The sequence below is a fragment of the Myxocyprinus asiaticus genome, chromosome 46 (assembly GCF_019703515.2).
Source record: "Myxocyprinus asiaticus isolate MX2 ecotype Aquarium Trade chromosome 46, UBuf_Myxa_2, whole genome shotgun sequence".
Classification (NCBI taxonomy): Eukaryota; Metazoa; Chordata; class Actinopteri; order Cypriniformes; family Catostomidae; genus Myxocyprinus; species Myxocyprinus asiaticus.
The window spans coordinates 10837854-10865011 of record NC_059389.1 but is presented as its reverse complement, the minus strand read 5'-3'; the positions used below and the strand labels follow the sequence as shown (position 1 = coordinate 10865011).

The 27158-nt window shown below is 37.1% G+C and overlaps 1 protein-coding gene across 2 annotated transcripts in view; it reads right to left on the bottom strand.

The window, feature by feature from the left end:
• LOC127435870 (SNF-related serine/threonine-protein kinase-like) overlaps positions 1-27158 on the bottom strand; it is a 48722-nt gene that overhangs the window by 10861 nt on the left and 10703 nt on the right. For both annotated transcript variants that reach the window (XM_051689611.1, XM_051689612.1), the window contains exon 2: positions 20592-21268. In XM_051689611.1, coding sequence (XP_051545571.1) covers positions 20592-21180 — 589 coding nt within the window. In that variant the 5' untranslated portion in view covers positions 21181-21268. The remainder of the gene's footprint in view (positions 1-20591; positions 21269-27158) is intronic.

The window sequence follows — 27158 nt, the reverse complement described above, 5'->3', positions numbered from 1 at the left end:
ACAGATAGACATGGGAACAGAGAGTTGGTGTAATTTATCCTGGAGTATAGCTGGGATGATGGTGCTGAAAGCCGAACTGAAGTCCACAAAAAGGATCCTTGCATATGTCCCTGGTCTGTCCAGATGTTGCAGGATATGATGCAATCCCATGTTGGCTGCATCATCCACAGACCTGTTTACTCGATAAGCAAATTGAAGGGTATCTAGAAAGGGTCCAGTGATGTTCTTCAGGTGGGCCAACACCAGTCTCTCAAATGATTTCATGACCACAGACGTCAGGGTGACATGTCTGTAGTCATTAAGTCCTGTGATTTTTGATTTCTTTGGGACAGGAATAATGATTGAGCGTTTGAAGCAGCATGGGACTTCACACTGCTCCAGTGATCTATTGAAGATCTGTGTGAAGATGGTGGCCAGCTGGTTAGCACAGGATCGAAGACACGCTGGTGAGACGCCATCTGGGCCTTAAGTTTTCCTCGTCTTTTGTTTCCAAAAGACCCAGCTCACATCATCTTCACAGATCTTAATTGCAGGTTGAGTAGCAGGAGGGGGAGGAGGGGGGTTGCAGGAGGTGTTGGTGTTTGTGTGAAGTGAAGGTCAGAGTGGGTGTGGGGTGTGAGATTGGGCCTTTCAAATCTGCAGTAGAACACATTCAGGTCATCAGCCAGTTGTTGGCCCACCACAGGGTTGATGGTAGGAGTCCTGTAATTTGTGAGTTGTTTCATGCCACTCCACACTGATGCAGGGTTGTTAGCTGAAAACTTGTTTTTCAGCTGCTCAGAGTATCTTCTTTTAGCCACTCTGATTTCCTTGTTCAGTGTGTTCCTGGCCTGATTGTACAAGACTTTATCCCCACCCCTGTAAGCATCCTCTTTGGCCTGATGAAGCTGCCTGAGCTCTGCTGTAAACCATGCTGTACTTCCAGCTGGTCAGCAGAGTTCGAGTTAACTGTAGGAATATTCAAGGCACTATAAAAATTATCAAAGTCAGATGGGTTGGTGGTTTGCTCAGACGCATAAAGGGAAGTATAATAATCCTTAAAATGACTGTTAATTAATGTGGGGTCTGCTGTTATCCCTGAAGGGGCTTGAATCTGGGGAATGAGATAGGAGGATGGTTCCTGCCGTAGTTGATGAGCCAACAGCCTACCTGCATTGTCGTCCTCTTCAAAGTACCTAGACCTGGTTTTAAGCAGTAAATTCTCCACATAACCTGTTGAAAGAATATTGAACTCTGCCTGCAGAGAATGGTGTTCATTATAGATATCTGAGGATGGGGAAACAGCATATATGTTATCTAGTCAGGTTATTTTTTTAGTTATTTCAAAAAGCCTCTTTTTGTTGAATTTTTCCTTGTGATATGATATATGATATGATATGATATGATTTCTCCCCTGAGGTATGCTTTCAGAGCCTCCCATAAAAGAGACGTGGAAATCACTGGACTTTTATGTGTGAATATATAAAAAAATCTATTTGACTAGAGACAAATTCTACAAAATGTTCATCTAATAACATACGAATATTGATGTGCCACGGTGGACGTGTGCCATCAAGTCCCTCAAAGCAAACATTCATAATAACTGGTGCGTGATCTGATATTACAATAGCATTATAATCACACAACTCTACAGACTGGATGAGCCTATTATCTTTTAAATAATCAATGCGTGTAAATGTTTGATGAACATGTGAAAAGAAGGAAAATACTTTACAACGCGGATTAAAAAATGCCAGGGGTCTGAGACTGCAAGCTCTTCCATAAAGGACTGAATTACACATGCAGATTTTGAAGGTGAGTTATGTTTGACAGAAAAGCGATCAAGATCAGGATTTAGCTGACAATTGAAGTCCCCTCCCAAAATAAGAAAATGTGAGGATATGTCCAGTAATGTGGAAAATAGTCTAAAAAAATAGTTGTCATCCCAATTAGGGGCATAAACAATAACCAGGAGAACTGCAGTGTTACTGATTCTCCCTGAAACCATGACAAACCTGCCATTTGGATCTGTAACATGGAATTTTAACCTGCAACCTTCTACTTTGGATAACCTATTGAATAGGGATGTGCAAAACGTCCAATTTTCATAATCGACTCGGTCGGTTGTTTGAACGACTACTCGACTAATCTGTGTGAATGATAATAATGTATAATCAGGCTCCGTTATGTTCACGTGATCAGATGCGTTTCAGAGGATATACAGACACTAAGCGCAGCTCTTCAACATGCTAATGGAAATTCATCAAATAAATAGGCTTAATAAACATAACGTTATTGCACAAAATAATAATAATAATAAATGTTATTTATAAGCGCCTTTCAAGACTCTCAAGGACACTTCAAATTGTAAATCAATTTTACAATAAGAACATAAAAGATATAAATCTCAAATCACAGATAAAAATATGCATAATCATAAAAATGAATACATTCATAAATAAAGGTTATTTGTAGTAAGCCAATTTAAAAAGGTGGGTTTTGAGGAGAGACCTGAAAGTGGAAAGACAATCACAATTACGGATATCTGGCAGTAAAGAGTTCCACAGTCATGGAGCAGCACTGCTAAAGGATCTGGACCCCATAGAAGTCAGACGAACTGAAGGTATCACAAGAGAGAGAGAGGAGCAGGATCTAAGAGTACGGGTAGGAGAATATATATGAAGAAGATCTAGAAGATAGGAAGGTGCTAGGCTATGAAAAGTCAGTAACAGAATCTTGTATTCGATACGAAATTTAACAGGAAGCCAGTGAAGTTGTTGAAAAATAGGTGTTATATGGACAGAGTTAGAAGTTTGTGAAATAATCCGTGCATCTGAGTTTTGTACCAGCTGTAATTTATACTGAAGTTTTTGTGATAGACCAAATAGAAGGGAATTACAATAATCCAAATGGGACGTGACCAGAGCATGTACGAGAGTGACAGTGCTGTGAGTTGAATGAGATGGACAAAGATGATTTATGGTGTGCAAGTGGAAGTAAGCAGTCAGGGTAATATTATTTACATGTGCTTCAAAAGAAAGAGTGCTATCCAGAATGACACCCAGACTCTTAACTTTGAAACAGGGAAGGACAGTGGAATTGTCAATGGTCAGAGCAAAACTTTTTGAATTGACAAGATCATGCTTAGTACCTACAAGAAGTACCTCAGTTTTATTACTATTGAGTTTGTATTTCAAGTAAACAGTTATGAAGGGAAAATGGTGGAAGAGAAGAATTTGGCTTAGTGGACATATAGAGCTGGGTGTCATCAGCATAGCAGTGAAAGTGTATTCCAAATTTCCTAAAAATATAACTGAGAGGTAGGAGATAGATTATAAATAATAAAGGGCCTAAGACTGATCCCTGTGGAACTCCAGTAGTAACTGGAGAGCACTGTGAACGAAAGTTTTCAATTTAACGAACTGAGTGTGACCAGAGAGATAAGATTTAAACCAAGCGAGAGAAGTGCCTGTAATACCAATGGATAATAATCTCTCTAATAGAATATGGTGTGAGATAGTGTCAAAAGCTGTGCTTAAATCAAGAAGAATGTGTATAGACAGAAGTCCTGCATCAGCTGAAATTAAAAGATCATTAGTGATTTTGACCAAAGCAGTTTCAGTGCTGTGATGTGGGCGGAAACCTGATTGGAACTGTTCATAACGGTTATTAGCTTGAAGATGTGTGTGAACCTGAGAAGCAACTATCCTTTCAAAATTTTTTGAAAGAAATGGTAAATTGGAGACAGGTCGGTAATTATCAAGTATTTGAGGATCTGAACCAGGTTTCTTCAGTATAGGACTGATCACAGCAGTTTTACAAAATGACAGTACACACCCTGAAATAAGAGATGAGTGTATAATTTTAGTTATAATGGGGAGTAGGGAAGGTAAACAGGCTTTAACCAAACATGTAGGGAGGGGATCTAGCTGAGAAGTAGATGATTTGGAATTACGAATAAAATTAGATATTTCAATATCTGTCGGGAGATCAAAACTCATAAGACTAGTTTGAGGATGTTCTTGAGATATTGGATAAGATCTCATCTTATCAAAAAGTTTTGTAATAAATACAGGTTTGTAATTAATGAAAATACATTACTAATAGGACTGTCAATAGGGCTGAGAAAATTAATTAGAATTTTTCACTGAAATATTACCAAAATTCGAATTATATCTGGCTGTGAACAAATGTGTGTAAAATGATAAAGTCAAAAGATTTACCCAGTAAAACGAGAAAAGAAATGCTTCAATATACAGTTCTATGTTAACTATGTTGCACAGTTTCCTATACCGGTGCAATAGTACTACCACAGACTCAAACTTCATAATACTGGTGATACCAGGGTGTTTTTCATTAAATACAGTTGTATGTACATACCTAATGCATAACAAAGCAAGGCACAGTCAAAACACAACCGCCAAAGACCTCCACCTCTGAGGGCCATTCACTCCTAACAAGTATGTCTTTTTTTTATGCAAGCATGCAATAGACGGACGCCTTTGACCACTGCGTCGTATCTCAAGCAGTATCGATGCATTTCTTTGACACTGTGTCAATTTAAAAGAAAATTCAAGCTTTAAAATGCATTTCGAGACACCCCGCATTTTTATTAACTGTTGCACTGTGCCTCTTTTAGCCCAAGAATGTAAGTCATCGTCAGTGCTTGGCACACATCCAAAATTTGAATGCTCATTTTAGCACTGAATGTGCATTTTTTCTTTTCTTACATTTTATGAATATCAGAATTTCACATTTTTATTTGACAGCCTTGATTACTAATATTATACAATATAATAAGAAAAAGTTTGAGTCAGGGTCGTCTTAATATTTGGCGGGTCGGATAGGGTCACAGTCTCATTTACTGACCTGATTTAAGTTTCAACCTAAAGGTGAGGTCTGTGAGCAACGTTTTGATAAAGCCACAGAGCCAAAGTTTTTATATACTGTACAGTATTTCAGGGAAATTAACCTACAAATGGCTCACTAGTCTCTGCATATTAAACTGGGACAGGAAAAAGTATTTAAACACAAATTACACACTTCAGCTTCAATGCCTGTGCAGACCTCTACAGCTTTACATGTGAACAACAGGTTGATTTCTGACATACTAGTCTCAATATGTGTGCGGATGAATTCTGTGTGAAAAAGCAAGTACTGTGTGAACCACAGAAGAGGAACAGTGTGAGAGACAGTGCTATGAGAGACAGCATTGTCCCAACAGTGGCTTCAATTGCGCTAACAATAACCCCATTTTCTGCTCACTGTAATCTCTGTTCCTCATGAGAACACGGAGGCAGACAGATAGACAGACACACGTGCAATAAATAGCATGCATAGGCGCACGCTATGAGTGCAGCATGTTATGTAAAGTCTATTGAAAGGCACCAGCCTCTGATACAATTGTACCTTTCAGTACAACCAGAAGTCAAACTATCTCATCCCGGAGAACTCCACAACTACACTATGATTTACAAATGAACCATCAGTAGGATGAAGCTGGATATTATGAAAAGATTTGCACAAAGACACAAGCAAGTATCACAGCTACATAAAAAAATTGCATATTACAATCCTAATCATCTGTTCTAGGGAAACAAATTCTGTGTGGGTAGTGTGGCACAGTGGTTTAAGATTTTGGGCAGGTAACCAATTCGAGAAGTGATCCATGAACCATCATTATTGTGCCCTTGTACATTAATGTTCTAATTACATGATTCCCACACTTTTTTACCAATGAATTTCCATGATCTTTCCAGGCGAAAGATGTGATTACTGGTCACATATCGAACATCACTATGGCATACAAATTTTACTCCACACAAGAGCAATGTCTAGCCGAATAAATATTTTAAAGATTTTAGGTTACATTATGTGACAATGGTGTCTGAAAGTGACCATCTGTGGATCAGAGGTTCTGTTCTTCCTCTGTGGTGTTTTTTTAGTGTCTTCATTATTATTTGACTGTCCTACTTCATAGCACACACTAATTAGAGACGTCGCAGAAATCATACAGCTAACACACATATACACACACACACACACACAAACACAAGCGCAAATGCACTAGTGCCCGGCCAATATATGCCTTTCGATATATCGGTATCGGTGTATATTTTACCAATATGCGCCGATATGAAAACTTTTTTTCAGAACATATAATGCAGAAAACAATGCTTTAGAATTGGTGTCACAGCGTAGTTTGTCCAGCAGAGTGCGCTCCGACTCCATTGTTTACAGAGCTGACTCTGAGCTGACGGTGGCTCTGCAGACAGGGCGGAGTTATGCGGTGTCTTGGTAAGTTAACTAGTTTGTGAAATACATACTGGAAACTTAATAAAAAATGACCCCATCATTTTCCCATTTCAATATAACTAATATAACATTAACCCTGTCCCTGACAACCATGTCACTCTTGTCTGTTTGCTGTTAGCCAGCTATAGTTTGTCAGTGCAGTCAGTAATGTAGCAGATTGAAAGGTAAACATCAGAGCATCTTTTTGCAGCTCAGCAGACAACAGTGCAGTGGTGGATTGTGTCTGATGAGTGTTGATTTCATGCTGTGTTGTTACGTAGTTGGTGAGACACAATGCTGGAAAGTAAAATAAACAACGTCCATCTTTTACTCTCCTTGACAAAGAGCTTATAGCTAACTAGCTAATCATGTAGCTACTTTCAGTAACTATAACTACGTTTCCATCCAAGGATTTTTTGTGGAAAAAGTTTTAGCACATCAAAATAAAGCTGATGGAAAAGCAAATTATCGCTAAAATTTCACAAGTGTCAACATAATATTTTTCCATTTAACTCTAGCGCATAAACTCTATGTCGATACATCAAATGTCACGAAAAACTGGTTTGGAAACACTTTTTGTTGAGAAAATTGGCATTAACGCAAAAATGTAGTGTCATATGACAGAATTTACCCCAATCGTTAGCCTGTGTTAATCATGATGACAAGGAATAGGATCCTTGAAAGCCAATTTATTGTACGTGATTATGGATTGATCTTAACGGCATAAAGATCCGATCACTGCAAACATGACACTTCCAGGAGTGCCAACACAAATATCTCGTATCAAGACATGCACATTGACAATTGACATCAAATGAATGGCCACTGTTTGTGATTAATTTAATCGCGGTAGACATCCGTTTATTTATTAAAGTTGCTTTTCCACACCATTCAAAATAATAGACGGCTGTCACGGAATTTGCCCACAATACAAAAAACATATAATTTCTGTGCACAAAGAGGTTTTAAATTAAGAATAAATACACAATACTAGAAGAAAAGCTTCAATGTGCTTTTTTGTAACACTAACATATAGCCCAATTCTATAAAATTATTGTTTAGCTTACTTTTGATAAAATGCTAGTAAAATTCCCTGTATTAAACTAAATAATTACCAAACGAAAAAGGCATTAAATTAAAAAAATTAATTACCAAATGAATTTTTTTTTTTTTTTTTAGACCTGCAGTGGTGTGAAAAAGTGTTTGCCCCCTTCCTGATTTCTTATTTTTTTGCATGTTTGTCACACTTAAATGTTTCAGATCATCAAACAAGTTTAAATATTAGTCAAAGATAACACAAGTAAACACAAAATGCAGTTTTTAAATGAAGGTTGTTATTATTAAGGGAAAACAAAATCCAAACCTACATGGCCCTGTGTGAAAAAGTGTTTGCCCCACCTGTTAAAACATAACTTAACTGTGGTTTATCACACCTGAGTTCAATTTCTCTAGCCACACCCAGGCCTGATTACTGCCACACCTGTTCTCAATCAAGAAATCACTTAAATAGGACCTGCCTGACAAAGTGAAGTAGACCAAAAGATCTTCAAATGCTAGACATCATGCAAAGAACTTTGATACAAAGAAATTCAGGAACAAATGAGAAAGAAAGTAATTGAGATCTATCAGTCTGGAAAAGGTTATAAAGCCATTTCTAAAGCTTTGGGACTCCAGAGAACCACAGTGAGAGCCATTATCCACAAATGGCGAAAACATGGAACAGTGGTGAACCTTCCCAGGAGTGGCCGGCCAACCAAAATTACCCCAAGAGCGCAGCGACGACTCATCCAAGAGGTCACAAAAGACCCCACAACAACATCCAAAGAACTGCAGGCCTCACTTGCCTCAGTTAAGGTCAGTGTTCATGACTCCACCATAAGAAAAAGACTGGGCAAAAATGGCCTGCATGGCAGAGTTCCAAGACGAAAACCACTGCTGAGCAAAAAGAACATTAAGGCTCATCTCATTTTTGCCAGAAAACATCTTGATGATCCCCAAGACTTTTGGGAAAATACTCTGTGGACTGACGAGACAAAAGTTGAACTTTTTGGAAGGTGTGTGTCCCATTACATCTGGCGTAAAAGTAACACCGCATTTCAGAAAAAGAACATCATACCAACAGTAAAATATGGTGGTGGTAGTGTGATGGTCTGGGGCTGTTTTGCTGCTTCAGGACCTGGAAGACTTGCTGTGATAAATGGAACCATGAATTCTGCTGTCTACCAAAAAATCCTGAAGGAGAATGTCCGGCCATCTGTTCGTGACCTCAAGCTGAAGCGAACTTGGGTTCTGCAGCAGGACAATGATCCAAAACACACCAGCAAGTCCACCTCTGAATGGCTGAAGAAAAACAAAATGAAGACTTTGGAGTGGCCTAGTCAAAGTCCTGACCTGAATCCTATTGAGATGCTGTGGCATGACTTTAAAAAGGCAGTTCATGATTGAAAACCCTCCAAAGTGGGCCAAAATTCCTCCACAGCGCTGTAAAAGACTCATTGCAAGTTATCGCAAATGCTTGATTGCAGTTGTTGCTGCTAAGGGTGGCCCAACCAGTTATTAGGTTTAGGGGGCAATCACTTTTTCACACAGGGCCATGTAGGTTTGGATTTTGTTTTCCCTTAATAATAACAACCTTCATTTAAAAACTGCATTTTGTGTTTACTTGTGTTATCTTTGACTAATATTTAAACTTGTTTGATGATCTGAAACATTTAAGTGTGACAAACATGCAAAAAAATAAGAAATCAGGAAGGGGGTAAACACTTTTTCACACCACTGTATATATTCCTTTTCTTTACACAAACTTAAATTAGCTGTACCCTGTTCTGTAGATGAATAAAGTTGGCTGAATGACATTTTCTACACTTCAAGACTATAAACTATCAGAACTATTTGTCCAATGCGGAGTATACTTTCAGAAAACGAGCTTTTGAACCTTTTAAAACTTTAAATATTTTAAATCTAACCCTCTTTACCTCGGATCGCATTTGCTGAGCTTCTTCAGAAAATGTAAATTGCATTATGACACTAAAATTAATTTTAGATGATAATCAAGTTCAGTTGGTCGTTAAAAGTTGTGGGACAAATATACGGATGGCAGTTGCAGTTGAGATGGCAATGCTTTAGATTAGATGATTGTTCAAAATAGCCTATTGAATATCAGGAATGTATCATATATGTAAATCCTGATATTACACCGCATCAATTTTTCTTTAATAGCTGTGCACACAGCATATACACATCGATGGATGGTCCTTATACTAAGACCGAAGATTTCCACACTACTTGGTGCAGGTTGCCAGCTTGAACAGGGCCATGACGATTCGCTTTCGGGTCGGAACCGGTGTCAACCTGCGATAGGCGCAACATCAGGACCAATATTACAGTCCTATCAGAAGGGCAACTGCTCCCTTTTGATTGCAATTCCTCATCTTCTGATTGCATTTATTTGTGAAATTAAAATGACAGTTAGCTGGTTAATTTCAATTAATTGTCTCAATACTCATCCCATTTTACCAAAACTTCGCAAATTTATGCATTTTCACTTTGTCGATAATAAAATAGCGCGAAAAGTGGATGGAAACTAGGCTATTGTTGTCAGCTGAGTGGAAGCTAATGAGTAAACATGTATTCACCAAACTGTTTTGTTCAGGATTCACAGTTTGGTACCCCCTTCAACCAAGCAATTCCATTGCATTTATAAAATGTAATATTTAAAAGTCTGGTTTTCCACCATTGAAAGTTTCCCCTGAACTTGTATAGCAGAATACGGTGTAACACCGCTGCTTATATGTTTATCTTGACTCGGCAGTATTAAAATAGTCAGCATTTGTCTGATTCTAAACAGTACTGATGTTTATTTAGCTATTTATTTTATTTTTATTTATTCTTTATTTTAATGGTCAGCATTTGACTGATACTAAACAGTACTGATGTTATTTAGCTATTTATTGTATTTTTATTTATTCTTTATTTTCTCAGTGTTCATTTCTAGAGTTTGTTGACAATGTATAATAATAATGTCAAATATTCTTTGATAAAAATATTTGTTTAAGAAAGCAGCCTTATGAGTACCTTTGCATAGTCATATCGGTGAAAAATACACATAGAAAAGGTCTGTTTTCATTCCAGCTTAAAAATGTAATATATCGGCCACCATATCGGTAATCGGTGAATTTTCCCTCTCTAAAATTGGTATCAGTATCGGTCTCAAAAATCCCATATCGGTCGGGCTCTAAAATGCACATTATGTCTCACTGTGATTAACACTCTTACTTTGAATCATGTGAGAAGGTATGTGTGTTATCACTGAGAAGTGTGTGTGTGTGTGTGTGTGTGTGTGTGTGAGAGAGAGAGAGAGAGTAAGATGTCAGTAACTCCCAGCTTATCTGTCTCAGAACATCTCTGATCAGCAATTTCCACAACCTTGAATTTCTACTAAACACACACACACACACAATACAAATGTGGGAACATGTGAGCTGGCACTGTGTGACTGAACTCTTGTGAGTGGATTAGAGCCGAGCAGCTGATTACTAGCTATGAATAAAACCCCCCACAGAGCTAATGAATATTCAGCCATGCACACAACACACACAAGGTCAAGCTTCAGGCTCATGCACACTAACAAACAAACAAACAAACAAACAAACACACACAAGACATATTTAGACATATGCATAGACACAGTGGAAAGGAAACTGACCCTTCACTATTCACACATTCAAACTTAAGATATCAGCTGCTCTGCAACTGAAATCTTTAAGAATGGAAAGACATTCTACTCTTTTACCTGCCTCCCTCATTCTCTCTCTCACTCTCTCTCTCCTCAGGTTAATGAAATCAGCTGACCCAGAACTGGCAGACAGGAAGTCTGTCCAGATGAGGTTACTGATGCCAGACTATGCCTAGTAAACTTCAAGAGCTGATTAAAACTACTAGAAATGGGCAACGTGCCACACGGTGGGCAGATGGGCAATGCAGTGCATTCACAAGATTAGTTGAAATTAACAGACCTACAAATACAAACCTTTGTACAATCACATGTAACATAACCCAAATGCACAAAGCTAATCTGAAATGAATGTCTGTATTTTTGTGCTAGAGACATTTAATTAGGTTGTTAAAAAAAAAATATGTTTAAAGATAAAGATAAAAAAATAAAATAATGTTTTCCTTATACAATAATAGATAGAGGACAGGAAATGATGGGAAAAACAATGCTCAAACAATGTAAATAATAAAATGAAACACTGTCTTAGAATCTTTAGAATCGTAGAATCTTTAGAATCATACAATCTTTAGAATCACAGAATCTTTTGAATCATACAATCTTTAGAATCATAAAATCGTACCATTTTCAGAATCTTGGAATCTTTAGAATCTTGGAATCTTTAGGATCGTTGAATAATTTGAATCGTTGAATCTTTAGAATCATAGAATCTTTAAAATCAGACAGTCTTTAGAATTATAGATTCTTTAGAAAAAAATTTTTTTACATTCTTCAAAATCTTCAAATCTTTAGAATCTTGAACACTTAGAATCTTAGAATCTTTAGAATCGTAGCATCTTTAGAATCATACAGTCTTTAGAATTATACACTGCCTGGCAAAAAAAAAATAAGTTGCCATTTGGATTTAAATAAGCAGATACTTTAGAGCCTATGATTGCATCATTAATGCAGTAATTAATATGTTTCAGCTTGCAACAATTCTTTTAACCCTAACTGATGCAGTGTGTAGCTTCTCATTTCTTAAACAACTAGAGGTGGGAAAAAATATTGAAATATCGATATATCATGATATTTTTCCTTGTGATATTGTATCAATATTTGCATGCCAAGTATCTATATTATTATTTACATTTTTTCACATTATGGTGACGGGAATTTTTTTTTCTCTTTTCCAAATTGATCTAGGAAATCAACAACAATCCCTTAGATGGTGCAGTTATCATGCTTTACACATAATCACCAACCGTTACTAAAATGTATTACAATTTTACATAACAGAGGTATTTTGACAAAATGTTAGTATCATATTGCTAACCTTTTAGGTGAAGTCTATTATACTTTGTGTATTGAAACTATGTTGCAATGAATAAAGTGTTTAGGCTACTATTGTATTCATAAATACTATAATTTATTTTAGAAAGACTAGCTACATTGACATAAACACACAAATAAAGACCCATTATGGTATTATATGCTTTTGGCTTTCCATTGTACATGGATATTAGGAAATAAACAGGCCTTGTTTCGTAAACTGACACATTTATATTAATTTAACAATGCATTTGGTGATTAATAAGAGTTTTCTCGATATAATATCATATTGCCAGTTACCTTGTGATTCCCACCCCTATAAACAACCATGTTGAAAGACGTATCCTGTGGTTGTGGAAAAGATATTACTGTGTTTCAGAAGGGGCAAATTATTGACATGCATCAAGCAAAGAACTAAGGAGATTGCTGAAATCACTGGAATTGGGTTAAGAACTGTACAATGCATTATTAAAACCTGGAAGGATTGTGGTGAACCGTCAGCTTCATGGAAGAAATGTGGTCAGAAAAAATCTTGAATGATCGTGATTGGAGATCACTAAAACGCTTGGTGAAGTCACATTGTAAAAAATCGACAGTAGAACTCACGGCTATGTTTAATTGTGAAAGTACGAGCATTTCCACTTGCACAATGTGATGAGAACTTACAGGATTGGGACTAAACAGCTGTGTGGCCACAAGAAAGCCACTTGTTAGTGAGGCTTAACAGATCAAATGACTTCAATTTGCTAGGGAGTATAAAGATTGGACTGTGGAGCAATGGAAAAGGTCATGTGATCTGATGAGTCCAGATTTACCCTATACCAAAGCAATGGGCACATCAGGGTAAGAAGGGAAGCGCATGAATTGCTTCAATTGGTCAGGTCAAGACTCAGCGACGTTATGCAGCAATAAAATGAAGTCAGCTGGCTACATGAATGCACTGAATGATCAGGTTATCCCATCAATGGATTTTTTCTTCCCTGATGGCACGGGCATATTCCAGGATGACAATGCCAAGATTAATCGGGTTCAGATTGTGAAAGAGTGGTTCAGGGAGCATGAGGAATCATTTTCACCCATGAATTGGCCACCACAGAATCCTGAACTTAACCCAGTTGAAAGTCATTGGGATGTGCTGGAGAAGACTTTATGGAGTGGATCGACTCTCCCGTCATTAATACAAGATCTCGGCCAAAAATTAATGCAAATTTGGACGGAAATAAATGTTGTAACGTTGCATAAGGTTGTCAAAACAATACCACAATGAATGCATGCAATAATCAAAGCTAAAGGTGGTCCTAGAAAAATATTAGAGTATGCAATCTTCAGAATCTTTGAATCTTTAGAACCTTGAACACTCAGAATCCACAAATCTTTAGAATCCAGGAATCTCAGAATTTCAGAATATTAGAATCATTAAAATCTAAGCAATCCTAGAATCTTGGAGTCATTATGGTGCATTCACATGATGTCGGAATTACAGTAATTATGAGATTCCACATCTTGGTAGAACTCGTAATTACAGGTTATAAATTCTGAATTCTATGAAAGCTCTGACTTGACTGTCATGATGTCAATTTAAAAGAACCAAAATGGCAGTGGCCTCAACAGTTAAAGGTAGTTTACATACACTCAACTGAACATTTTATTAGGAACACCTGTACACCTACTTATTCATGCGATTACCTAATCAGCCAATCATGTGGCAGCAGTGCAACGCATAAACTTATGCAGCTACAGGTCAGGAGCTTTAGTTAATTTTCACATCAACCATCAGAATGGGGAAAAAATGTGATCTCAGTGATTTCGAATGTGGCATGATTGTTGGTGCCAGATAGGCTGGTTTGAGTATTTCTGTAACAGCTGATCTCCTGGGATTTTCATGCACAACAGTCTCTAGAGTTTACTCAGAATGGTGCCAAAAGCAAAAAACATCAAATCTGTACAATTGTAGTGAGCAGAATAACATCTCAGAATGCACAACACGACGAACCTTGAGACGGATGGGCTACAACAGCAGAAGACCACATCGGGCACTTTATTAGGACCATAGTGTTCCTAATAAAGTGCTCAGTGAGTGTTTAGTGGTGTTTGATATAAAATTTTATTATAGCTACTTCTACCTGTTTATTGTCAATTCCGACTGATGTTAAATATATGTTGTTAAATATCCACAACGCATGACCATTCAGCCCTTATCTGCCCTACTTCTACCGAGACGGTAGATTTTGCTTAGAGAGAGGTGAGACAAGCCCTCAGGTTCTCACGCCTCTAGTGTCCATGTGACAAAAACCTGTATGTGTTCTTATGTGTGTGCGCCTATAGTCTCCTTTGCACGCTTTGCTGGATCTCAGAGGATGCTGACCCACTTTGTGCGGTTCTAATCCTGGCACATACAGCCTCAGTGAGAATTACTGTTCCACTGTCACATGCCGCTCTGAGCAGAACATTTCAGACAAATATGATATTAATAACAGCAGAGCAGGCGAGCGGAAGGGTACACACATCTGTGCTCTAGCAAGCCCTACTGAACTGGGACAAGAGAGAGAGAGACAGATGTAGTCCTTAGCAGTGTCATCCCTGTTAATCTTCATCTTTCTCTCAAGTGTCCTCTAAAGTCTTTGTCTGTCTGTCTGCCCCACTGTCTCTCTCTCTCATTTAATCTATCTCATTCCACCCCTAAGGGGCCGTTCACACAGAAAGTGTTCTTGTGTTCTGAATATGCTATTTTTTTAATTGTTGGTATGTTTAAAAAGACATGCTATACAGATGTGTTTGGGCGCTACAGCACATCTAACGCTATTAACGCTTGAATGTTATGAACGAAGTATCAAAAATACTGTCAAATAATTAAAACATATTGAATCTTGCGATACAGCACAGCAAAATGTCCACCACATTGTTTTTAATTTTATAAAACTGTCTAAAAATATATATGAATGTTAAAATTTGAATCTATTCATTATATATTGGTGTTTAGCTCCATTTTGAAGAGTTTGTAAATTAGAGCCATGGTCCATAAAACAGAAATTTATTTGTGAAATATAATGAAATATACACAGTATACAAATACACATTTCTATAGGTGGTATTTCAGAAACTGATTATTAATATGTAATATTGCTATTATTTATATTTAACGTTTCTGGAAATACTCTGGAAAAACATATTTATGGGCAATTCATACTGAAAAATCAAATGTGTTATTAAAAACTACATAAACAGCAGTTATATGAATTTCTTTGAATTCCATTCCATTTTAGTTCTGATTCTTTACAATCAAATTACAATTTATAATCAAACTCCATTTCTGCATCCTGTTTGCTACCTCAATTCTATGTTTTCTGTGTGAACGGCCCCTTAGTCTGCCTTCTTTTCTCCTTTCCCCCTCTCCTTGTCTCTCTCTCTTTGTTGCACATTGAGTCTCCTGGGTCTGAACAATATACAGGATGATGGATAGAAGGAACGTGACTCTACGGCTAGCTACATTCATCCTCACAATGATTTTCAAAGACACAACATTAAAGTACACACAAGCAAGTCTCAGACAAAGCATTTCCTGACACATCAGAAATATGTACTGCATGTACTGTGGCAGCAAAAATATTCTATACATAACTGCTGTAATTAGTGGTTGCCCAATATGGGTTTCTCAATGGCCGATGCTGATGCGGATATCTACACAATATGATTTAAAGTCATCGTAAAATGAAGTTCGCAAACCATTTTACTTCTGTAATGTGACATATTTCTGAGTGAAACCACCTTCATGAATGATTATGAACACAATTTATTTTTTAGAATAACATACATTGATTTATTCACAATAAGACCAGACACATATCTAAAAGCAAATAGGGTCAATTTTTTATTTCATATTGACTATAATTAATAATGGCTAAAAATGGCATAAGATGCACAATTACACAATGTTTACCTAAAATATGCAGAAAAAAAAAAAATAGATTTTGACTATCTATTAACAAAGCAGGGCCAGATATCGGCCAGTGATCAGCCAAATATATAATATACTGTATATGCTGATACAATATAGTATATAGATCGGTACACTGGTAATCACAATAAAGTCTTCCCATTGGGTGATTTGGCTCTCATGGAAATGTGATTCAGGCGTTCTGAATGCAGCAGGATTTCAGTCATGTTTAGGTCTGACCCGATACAAATCTCCATGCTTGACCCCTGCCAGAGCACAGATGTGCAGTTCATTCAGAAGAAGATTTCCGCTTGGCAAACGGCAGCGATTAAAAGACAGAAGAGGCACATAGGCAGAGGAGAGTGGAGGATGAACAGATGAACTAGGAGAGGAGAGTAAAATGGCCCATCGCTCTTGTGACACAGGCATAGAATTTGAAGTGCAGGTTTTTTAGGCCGCTGCGATTTAATCCCTGTGCGGATTTGTTTGACTGCACTACATACAAATTAGAGTACGACAAGTCAGAATATATAAGTCTCATTGACAGACTGAATAAAAAAAACACACTCGGATACATACTGGAGCAGAGATAATATGAAACAGGAAACTGAAGGCGTTAGTGTAGCTTTACTGACTTAGATATTTATAATCATAAGTACTAAAGGATATAAAGATCTGAGTTTCTTAAAGGGATTGTTCACCCGAAAATTAAACTCCTGTTATCATTTGCTCACCCTCATGTTGTTTAGCCTAACATCTCCTTTTGTGTTCCACAGAAAAATGAAAGTAACACAGGTTTGGATCAACTTTATGGTGAGTAAATGATGACAGGACTTTTCAATCCATTTGCAGTATACTGTATATATTTACTAATTTCTTATTGTTTATTTTATATTCATTTTAACTTAAACTCCTGAGACCCCTGCATGACTGCTGTGTGCATTTTCCATTCCCCTTTATGATTTGTAACTAGTTGCCCCTAAGAAACATGCAAAAAAAAAAAAATATATATATATATATATATATATATATATATATATATATATATATATATATATATATATATATATTAGACCAAATAGTTTTTCTAAAAATGTATGTACACATATGTGGACAGCAGTACAAAGTCATAAAATGTAAAATAATGCCAAGCTTTAGAAAGACAGATTTTTAAAAATAAAATTGTTTATTTTTTCCAGGAGTGTAGGTTATTCATGTTTTTGAGACATTATAGACTAGGGGTGTAAGGTTTCAAATTTCTCATGGTTCGGTTTGTATCACAGTTTTAGGGTCACAGTTTCAGCATGGTTTTGTATTTGTTATGTTCAGGGGGGGAAAATATTACTGCCAAATCCAAAGTAAAAATATTCTATTTGGTAACAGACACTTCAAGAGATTTGCCCTCACTACAAATCACCATGGTTTTACTACTGTAACCATAATAACCACAAAATTAACATGGTTACTGTCATGGTTACAATACTAAAGTAAAATCAAGGTTACTATATGGAAACTACAGTATTACTGTTGTAAAACAATGGTTAATTGTATCAAAACTGTGATTTCTGCCAAGAAAACAATGGTGACAGCAGTCATTGTTACTTCAGTCATAGTTACTACAATATTACTATAGTAAAACCATGGTTATTTTCGTTAGGGTCCTTAACTAAAAAAGTAAAACTTTTTCTAATTACTAATACCTGCATTATTATGCTACATGCATCAACATACTTTCTCTAATTACTAATACCTGCATTATTATGCTACATGCATCAACATAAAGTGCAATTTTACACTCAACTCAATGTATATTCAATGTTCAGAATCTGTACATCACTATAGAAGAAATAAACTTGCTATTAAAAGGAATACGAGAATGGATGTCATAACACAACCCAAGTATTTTAATTATACGCGGAAATCCCACATCTTCATCAACGGCGTAAGGGCAACATAACTTTGGCTATGAACACCACAGGCGCTTTAGTTCTTGTTTCATGTCTTCCAAACTAGCACCGAGCGCCTGTTTAAAGACGGAAGGGATTGTGTCTGTGTGCAGTTTCGGGCTCATTTGCGGCTCTGTTTGCACCGTGTGCTATATATCCTCAGGTAATGTCAGCATAAATAGCTAATCAAATATCGATGTATTACCAGTATACGGCACTCGCGTCGAGCAATGTCTGCAAACAGTGCATGTTCTGTAAACGTTTTTTGACCATCGCTGTTGTAATTGACTGCATAAAGAAAAAGTTCCCAGACAGGAGACTTAAATGACACAGGGGCTTTTCTCTTGCGGCTTGTTTTCTCCGCTTGCCATTTTGCCAATTAACACGTGCAGAATTGTTATGTCATCAACTGATTTAACATACTAACAGTTAATAGGACAGCTTCTCTCTGTAGAAAGTTGACCCACGTGAAACACAGGCGGAGTGTGTCCATCTACAGAGCCATACAGGTGCATTGGCGGAGGTTACAACTGCGCATGTCAATTTGGTGCTTTATTTTCTTCGCCAAATTTTATAATCAAGATGCGTTATACACTAGAGATGAACTGCGGAGCAAATGCTTACTGAACCGTGGTTGGCGAACCGTACGGTTCGTTTTTTTACCAAGAACCGTTACACCCATATTACAGACATTACCAGAAATTAGCATAAATAATTCTGATTCAAAGTATTGGTCAGCATCGTACATTCACTGCCAACCATGTTAAAATAAAATTATACATTATAAATTCTGAATCTATGTATGATTACCATTGTCCCATGTCTGCCAAACTGAAACTTAACTTTAAATAAGAAGTTTGGATTGAATGCACTTATGGAATGCTCCATTGCTCCCTAAGTAGTGAATGACTTAACCTCCAGTGTGCTGGCTGTCTGCACTGGTCTCAGAACAGTTTGAAATGCACCTTATTTTCATCCTAACTCCATATAAGGCCTCTGAAAGCAACATTTTCCAGTTTTTAGATGCATCCATTAATTCTCAATGTGATAATGGGATATTTTAACTGAAACTGAGCATACAGTCCACCAGTGTGGTCATTGTGTTTAACAGCGTGCCGTTTTTTTAAATGTTAAAAATGGCATATCGGATGAAACTAGATACTCTTTTGACTCAAACAGGTTTCAAACTAAAAACTTAATTAGGTTTCTTACCAGATGTAGTTTTGTTGGCATTTCAACCAAACACAAACTCCTCTGCGATCGCCGCCATGTTGTTTTGTCAAATGTGAACCCTTTACTGACAGCACAGAGTCTCCTGAACTGAGATCAGTCAGCGAAGCCAAAATACTACATCCACATATGTGGACGCGGGGTCGCACGAGGTTAAAGGAATATTCTGGGTTTAATAAAAGTTAAACTTAGTCGACAGCATTTGTAGCATTATGTGGATTATCACAAAAAATTATTTCTACTCGTCCCTCTTTTTCTTTAAAAACAAAAACTGAGGTTACAGTGAGGCACTTACAATGGAAGAATGGGGCCAATTTTTGGAGGGATTAAAGGCAGAAATGTGAGGCTTATAATAAAACAAAAACACTTGCATTAATTCTTCTGTTAAAACTCATGCATTATTTGAACTGTAAAGTTGTTTACCTCATCTTTTTTGTAGCAAACAACGTCATGTCTTGTGTCTATACTTTTGAAACAGTGAGTGTTTAAATGTTTACGAATTGACCCCATTCACTTCCATTGAAAGTGCCTCACTTTTGCCTTTTTTAAAGAAAAGGAGGTACAAGCCGAAATTCACTTTTGTGGTAATCAACATTATGCCACAAATGCTGCGGATTGCGCTTAACTTGTATTGAACCTGGAATATTCCTTTAAAAATCTTTCCATTGTATATTGCTTCATGCTATGTTTTGCTATTCTGTTTAACCTTATGTTGTGTACTGTATCATCTTTGCAAGTCAGAGATAAGGGGTTGTCTCCATTCAATGTCTTCAAGGCCATAAGACACGGTTAAGAAGCAGTACATTTTCATTCTGGTCAGACAAATTCAGACAGAGAATTGACAAAGACGCAACTAAGGTTATTCGATAAACTCAGCTAATTTCTTAGCACTTTGTCTCATGCCACCTGCTCTTTTCTCTTGGCTGATAGAAGAGTTAATTTGATAACAATTAATTTTACAAATAGTTTGATATATCCTGATAGAGAGAGATTTGTTAAGAAAAAAAAACCTGTATATAAACATCTAACAATGCAATTGGCAAAATTTTGTCATAGAAATGACAGATGAACAGGAAGACAGACAGACAGAGATAGACTGAGCGAACAGACAGCTAGATATTCATACAGCCAGGAATTTAGCCAGAAACACAGTTTTTCCACTTACCTACTGCAGGAGCGTCATACTCTTCGCCTAGAAGTATTTCTGGGGCAGAGTAAGCTAGCGAACCACAGCTCGTCATTAACATTGTGCCGGGTTGAAAATGGTTACTGAACCCGAAATCGGTTAGTTTCACCGTCCCCTGTTGCCTGAAGAAAACAACATTCTCTGGCTTCAAATCCCGGTGCACAACATGCAGACGATGGCAGTAGGCTATTGCGCGTACGATCTGTGCAAAGTGCACTTTCGCTGTGTCTTCGGCCACACCACCTTCGTGACGCAAGATGTAATCGTACATGTCACCTCCATCGCCCAGCTCCAGGATGAGGTAGAGCTTGGTTTGTGTATCAATGACCTCATACAGTCGCACAACGTTGGGGTGCTGGACTAGCTTCATGCATCTGACTTCTTGGAGCAGGTGGCCGGTTGCTAAGGCATCAAGCTTGGTCTTGTCGATGACTTTAACTGCAACTAGTTGGCCTGTGAATACGTGACGGGCTAGTTTGACCACAGCGAAATGACCTTTGCCCAGTGTGCGGTCCAGGTCATATAGGCCGGCTATCTTGCCCTCATAACCGCTTTTGGTGGCAGCCATTTTGGATCAAGCAGGGGGATATTGTTGCAGGGCTGGGCTCTGTGACCAGAGGGAGCTGAAGGAAACTAGGGCTCTACTGAGGCATCACCTGTTTAAACACAAAGGAGGGAAAGAGACAGTGAAGAAACAGTAGTTAAAGAAACAGCAGACCATTGATCTGGACCTAATGTCTACAAAACATTTATCAAATTGTAAAAATAGGTATCTGTGTTTGCTCTATAGATGCTTTTCTACCAAGGGGCCAGTGCAAGCCAGGGCTATCAATTGGTCAGCCGGAGCCAACAGCCTCAGACCTCAAGCCGCCCATTTCACATGCAAGAGGTAAACTCAAGCTGATGTATCAGAATTGTATTTTATTTGGATTTTTCCTGAACCTGTAACATTGTGCACTGGCTACACAACTTGGCAATTTGACGACGATATACATCTTCATTCGGCAGATGCTGTCAATCTGACGTTGCACATTTTCATCAGCTCAAATATTTAGAAGAGCCCTGATTTCATCTTCTGACCAGTACTAATGATTCTCTATCCTCTGTTGATTTGTTAAGGTCAGCTGGTAGCTAGATATGAAAGATTGGTAAATGAGTATCTTGGTGCTGAAACTTCTGACCTGACTCAGCGAAACTCCGCCTTTGACATTGACTCTGCCTCAGTCCCCAGTTGGCATTTAGGACGATAGGCCGTTAGCCCCTAGGAAGCCCATGGAGGCACGATGATGCCCCAGAAGTGACAGTGGGAATGCAACTGGCCAAGGAATGCACTAGCACTTCATCCTTTTCCCTGATAGTAGAAATGGGCAGTAGTGTAGTCTAGGGCATACGCAGGCATACAACGTATGCCCACCTATCTTTCTTAGGATTTTGCGTATGCCTACCTCAAAATAAGTGATGATACGTATAGCCGCCAGAACAACAAATAGGTTTTTGAACCGGAACTTTTTCAATCTACTAACATGATGCCACAGCACCGTTGAGTGAATAGTGTTGTTTTTTTATTTTAAAAGGTGTACAGAGAATCTCTATAAACACGCACAGAGCTGCGGGGGGCGGGAGCACAACTGATGGCACTGGCAAGACAGACAGTCCAACAAAGATTATCCACCAATCAAAAAGTTAATTTCAGACATGATTAGATATTGGCTAACCAAACATATTTTCATTTTCAGTAAGGGGCGGGACATTTCCAGCGTCTGACCACAAGCATCCCTGGAATAAACATAATTTGCGCTGTAAATTTATTTCCCTGCTAAACGTAAATATATACATTTAAATTTAACTTATGCAATTCAACTTTGTGAAAATACTGCTTGCTATTGCACCCATGCTAGTTTTTGATGCTCTTCGCAGATGTATTGAACCCCAAACATTTCTTAAAGACACCAGAACATATGGATGGTTTTCTAAAGAACTTTTAGTTAGTTTCAGTCCATTAATTTAATTGAACAAGCACTTTTCTAAGACAGCTTATATGTATAACGTCACTGGAATGTTTAACTATTTGTATCATCACTCCATTTGTCTGTGAAAACACTACAGTACATAGAATTCCAATTCTATGGTTCATAACATGGTCACCAAACCATTTTCATTGGTGTAACAAAATTAAAGAAAATATCTGGCCATATTTTCTGAAATGTAATTTACTAAATATTACATTTTTGTTTTTAGAACTGTTGTATAAAAGAAATAATCACAACTGCAAACATGCTGTGATTACCTGTAGCCTTGTGTCAATGGCTGAATGAATCACAGCTTGGCTGTTATTCAGTACAACAGCACTCCTGCGTGTGACATTGCTTAAAAATAAAGGGTTCCCCAATTGTATCAGGGTATAAAACCCTTTTAGGAACCTTTATTTACAGAGGATAAAGCGCTCTTTGTGTTGAAATAGGCCGTGCTACCTATACAGACGAACTCCACTTGACTTTCACATGCCCCCGCACAGTGTTATTGAATAGGAAGGTTATTGTGTGTGTGTGTGTTGTCTGCATGTGTGTGGGAGAAAGTAGAGGGAAAGCCGTCTAACAGGTTTATGTACTGATCTTATGAGTACGCTCAAGAGAGGACAGGTACTGTACTGTATATATTTGCCTTCAAGAGTCTTAGCTCTTACAATCTTCCAAAAATACTTGATTAACCAACTGTCGTGTGATTAAACAATTATTACCATCACACAGCAATTACTTTGTGGTATAATACTATCAACAATAGTTACTATTACTAACAGTTTCATAACAAAACCCCTCTTGTTATGTAACAGAGTACACATCTATAATAAAATTGATAGGGAGTGACATTACTCACATGTGTGAACATGAATATGGCCGTCTATTGCAAAATTAGTTAACTGAGGACAAGAAGTGATTTCATAATGCTACAAAGCATGCTAAGACAAAGCTCATTCAAAACAGCAATCGCAGGAACTGAGATCAATTATGACATTACTTATCACATTAAATACATCCTTTGTAACATCATATTCAGGGGTGCACAGTAACTGAGTAAAAAAGTATTATACTTAAGTATTATTTTTTGGGATTTGTACTTCACTCAAGTGAAATTTAAATGGAATAATTGTATTTTTACTTAATTACATTTCCAAAGAAAAAATAGTACTTTTTACTCCTTACAATTTTATTTAAACTTGAAAAGTACTCACTACATTTCTTCTTACTGGACTGAAGATGCCTTTTCACTGCATCTGACTAATGACAGATGACAGACCAGAAGTCAGTCATTTCAAAGTGTCGCATAATCTGCTGTGTGGAGTTCCGACCATCTGCAGAGGCAAAATTTCGGATCTGATTTGAGCTTCAGATAGGTTGAAATATTAGTGCGAATAGATCGTATGTGACCGCCTGACTTAATGTGATGTATTCATTCAAATCTATGAGCACGAAGTGAGAAACCCTGAGAGTTTTTGTCCAAAACTTTATTATAAACGCCAGCTTCTGGACAGTTATGAAGTCAAAAATGATCATTCATGTTGCAAATATATATACCTGTACATATATATATATATATATATATATATATATATATATATATATATATCCAATCAGCCACAACATTAAAATCACCTGCCTAATATTGTGTAGGTCCCCCTCGTGCCACCAAAACAGCACAATCCCGCATCTCAGAATAGCATTCTGAGATGATATTCTTCTCACCGCAATTTTACAGAGCGGTTATCTGAGTTACCGTAGACTATGTCAGTTCGAACCAATCTGGCCATTTTCTGTTGTCCTCTCTCATCAACAAGGCGTTTACGTCCACAGAACTGCTCCTCACTGGATGTTTTTTGTTTTTGGCACCATTCGGTGTAAATTCTAGAGACTGTTGTGTGTGAAAATCCCAGAAGATCAGCAGTTACAGAAATACTCAAACCAGCCCGTCTGGCACCAACAGTTATCCATGCGATTATCTAATCAGCCAATCGTGTGACATAAAATCATGCATATACGGGTCAGGAGCTTCCGTTAACGTTCACATCAACCATCAGAATGGGGAATAAATGTGATCTCAGTGATTTGGACCGTGGCATGATTGTTGGTAACTCAGATAACCACTTTGTACAACTGTGGTGAGAAGAATATAATCTCAGAATGCTATTCTGAGATGCAGAATTGCACTGTTTTGGCGGCACGAGGGGGACCTACACAATATTAGGCAGGTGGTTTTAATGTTGTGGCTGATCGGTGTGTATATATATATATATATATATATATATATATATATATATATATATATATATATATATATATATATATAAACAAAAGGCTTTTGTAATTAAATGTTTACCTGTCATTAATTTCTACACTTGCCTTCATATTTAAATCTTATCTATGAATTTCTATCCCCTATTAGCTGAATTATTATTGTTGTTGTTGTTTTTGGGCAACTATTAATTATAATAATAACTATAAAACCAGAAATGATCATGATGAAAATAATAATGATAATAAAAATATTGGAAGCAGAGTAAATATTAATTATAAATTTTACTGAATTTATCCATCTGCTCAACAGCAAACCTCAGAAAACAATTCACAAAACCAACAACGTTACTAACTTTCTTCAAAGCTTATTTTGAATTTTTTTTATCTTTCTCTATGTCTCAAGGGGCTGGGTGCTCTGAAATCGCAATTTGTGAGTGCCTTCTCCCATGCAACGAACATTGCGTGACTGTGGCAACGTTTTTGCAAAATAAAATTATGTGGTTCATTACACGTCTCAGAGCAGTTCCGAAGTTAAATGTCCACTGTGTGGCGCTAAAAGCGAGTGAAATGTTCTCCCAAACAGATGAGGTTTTTATGGTTAATGTTCTATCGAGATTTAAATAGACAAAACCGACCTCCCTGTAAACCTTAAACCTAAACCTATCTGATAGTGTCATAAAAAGCAAATGTGAGATGAAAAACACAATTTCTGAAGCAATCACATCATTTTGTGGTGCTTCTATGACACTTTCAGCTCATGTGTCATCTCGCGTGCTCTTTAGGACTTGTAGCCTGGTCCTTTGTACTGCATATGCAACACTCTTATCAGTTGAGCTACCACGCAATTTGATCACACTTAAACAAGCTTGTAAATGTAGATGGTTATGTGATGCAAACATTAAAATTAGTCATCTGCTAAAGTAAAAGTGTTTATATGTAATAAGACTTAAAAAAACAATTGAATTTAACAACATCACCTATCTTGGTTTCACTTTTTATTTTTTAATAAAGTACGATTTAATGTGAATACTTTTTACATTCACTCAAGTATGTTTTTGGCTAGATACTTGGACTTTTAATTGAGTAAAATTTTCACTCAGTATCCATACATTCACTTAAGTATAATTTCTGAGTACGTTTTACACCCCTGATCATATTATAAGATGCTATGAATGCCAGAAATTTTTGATTGGGATAAGTAACATATTTAGTTCAAACAGTTTGTTTAAAAAGGACTTAAAATGGTTAGTTCATCCAAACATTATCATTTCAAACACATATGACTTACTTTCTTCCATGGAATGCAAGAATAGATGTTAGGCAGAATGAAAACATCAGTCACCATGCATTTTCATTGTATGGAGAAAAAAAGAAATTCAATAAAAGTGAATGATGACTGAAGCTGTCATTCTGCCAAATATCTCCTTTTGTGCTCCATGGAAGAAAGAGAGTCATACGGGTTTGGTACAACCTGAGGGTAAAAAATGATGACCGAATTTTCATTTTTGGGTGTATTAACCTTGAAATAAGATGAAATATAATTTGACCTAGATAAAGATGCTCTGATGGAAAGAAAAATAAGGGATGAGGGATTAAGCAAAGGGGGATGCGAGGAGTAAAGTGTGTTTTGGAACTCCAGAGGAGTCGGGTGACGGGGCGTAGCACAAATGGTGTAGATCAATACCTGTAATGGGATATCATTATTAGTGTGTGAGAGTGTGTGCATTAGTGTGTGTGATGTAGAAGCTGAATTGTTAATGAGCAGTTATAGAGGTTGAACAGGACACTAATGCAATGATGCCAGACTAAAACACTTACAGATGTGTGCGCTCACACACATACAATGGACTCGCAGAGCTTTTCTTGTCTGTTGAAATCAATGGCGCTAATTATGACCTGCCCTCTGTCTGATGGATTAAGTGTTTGTGACTACCAACTGGTACACACACACACAAAGCACAAAAGTACAATGTTAAACTTTTTTTATACAAAAGTTCATATCTAACATATGAATAACATATTTGCACTAGGAAAACGCTGCGTTGCGTGTTGTAAGGATATTTTTGTCTTTTTAAATAAACATTTACTGAGCCTCATGTTGTTTCAAACCATCATTACAGTTTTTCACAAAGAAAACAAAAGAGTTATTTTTCCTCAATGTCCTTTGCCAAACAGTGGAAATGAATGGGGACTGAGGCTGTCAAGCCACATAAAATAATAATAATAAAAAAATAACAAATAACAAAAATATCTTAAA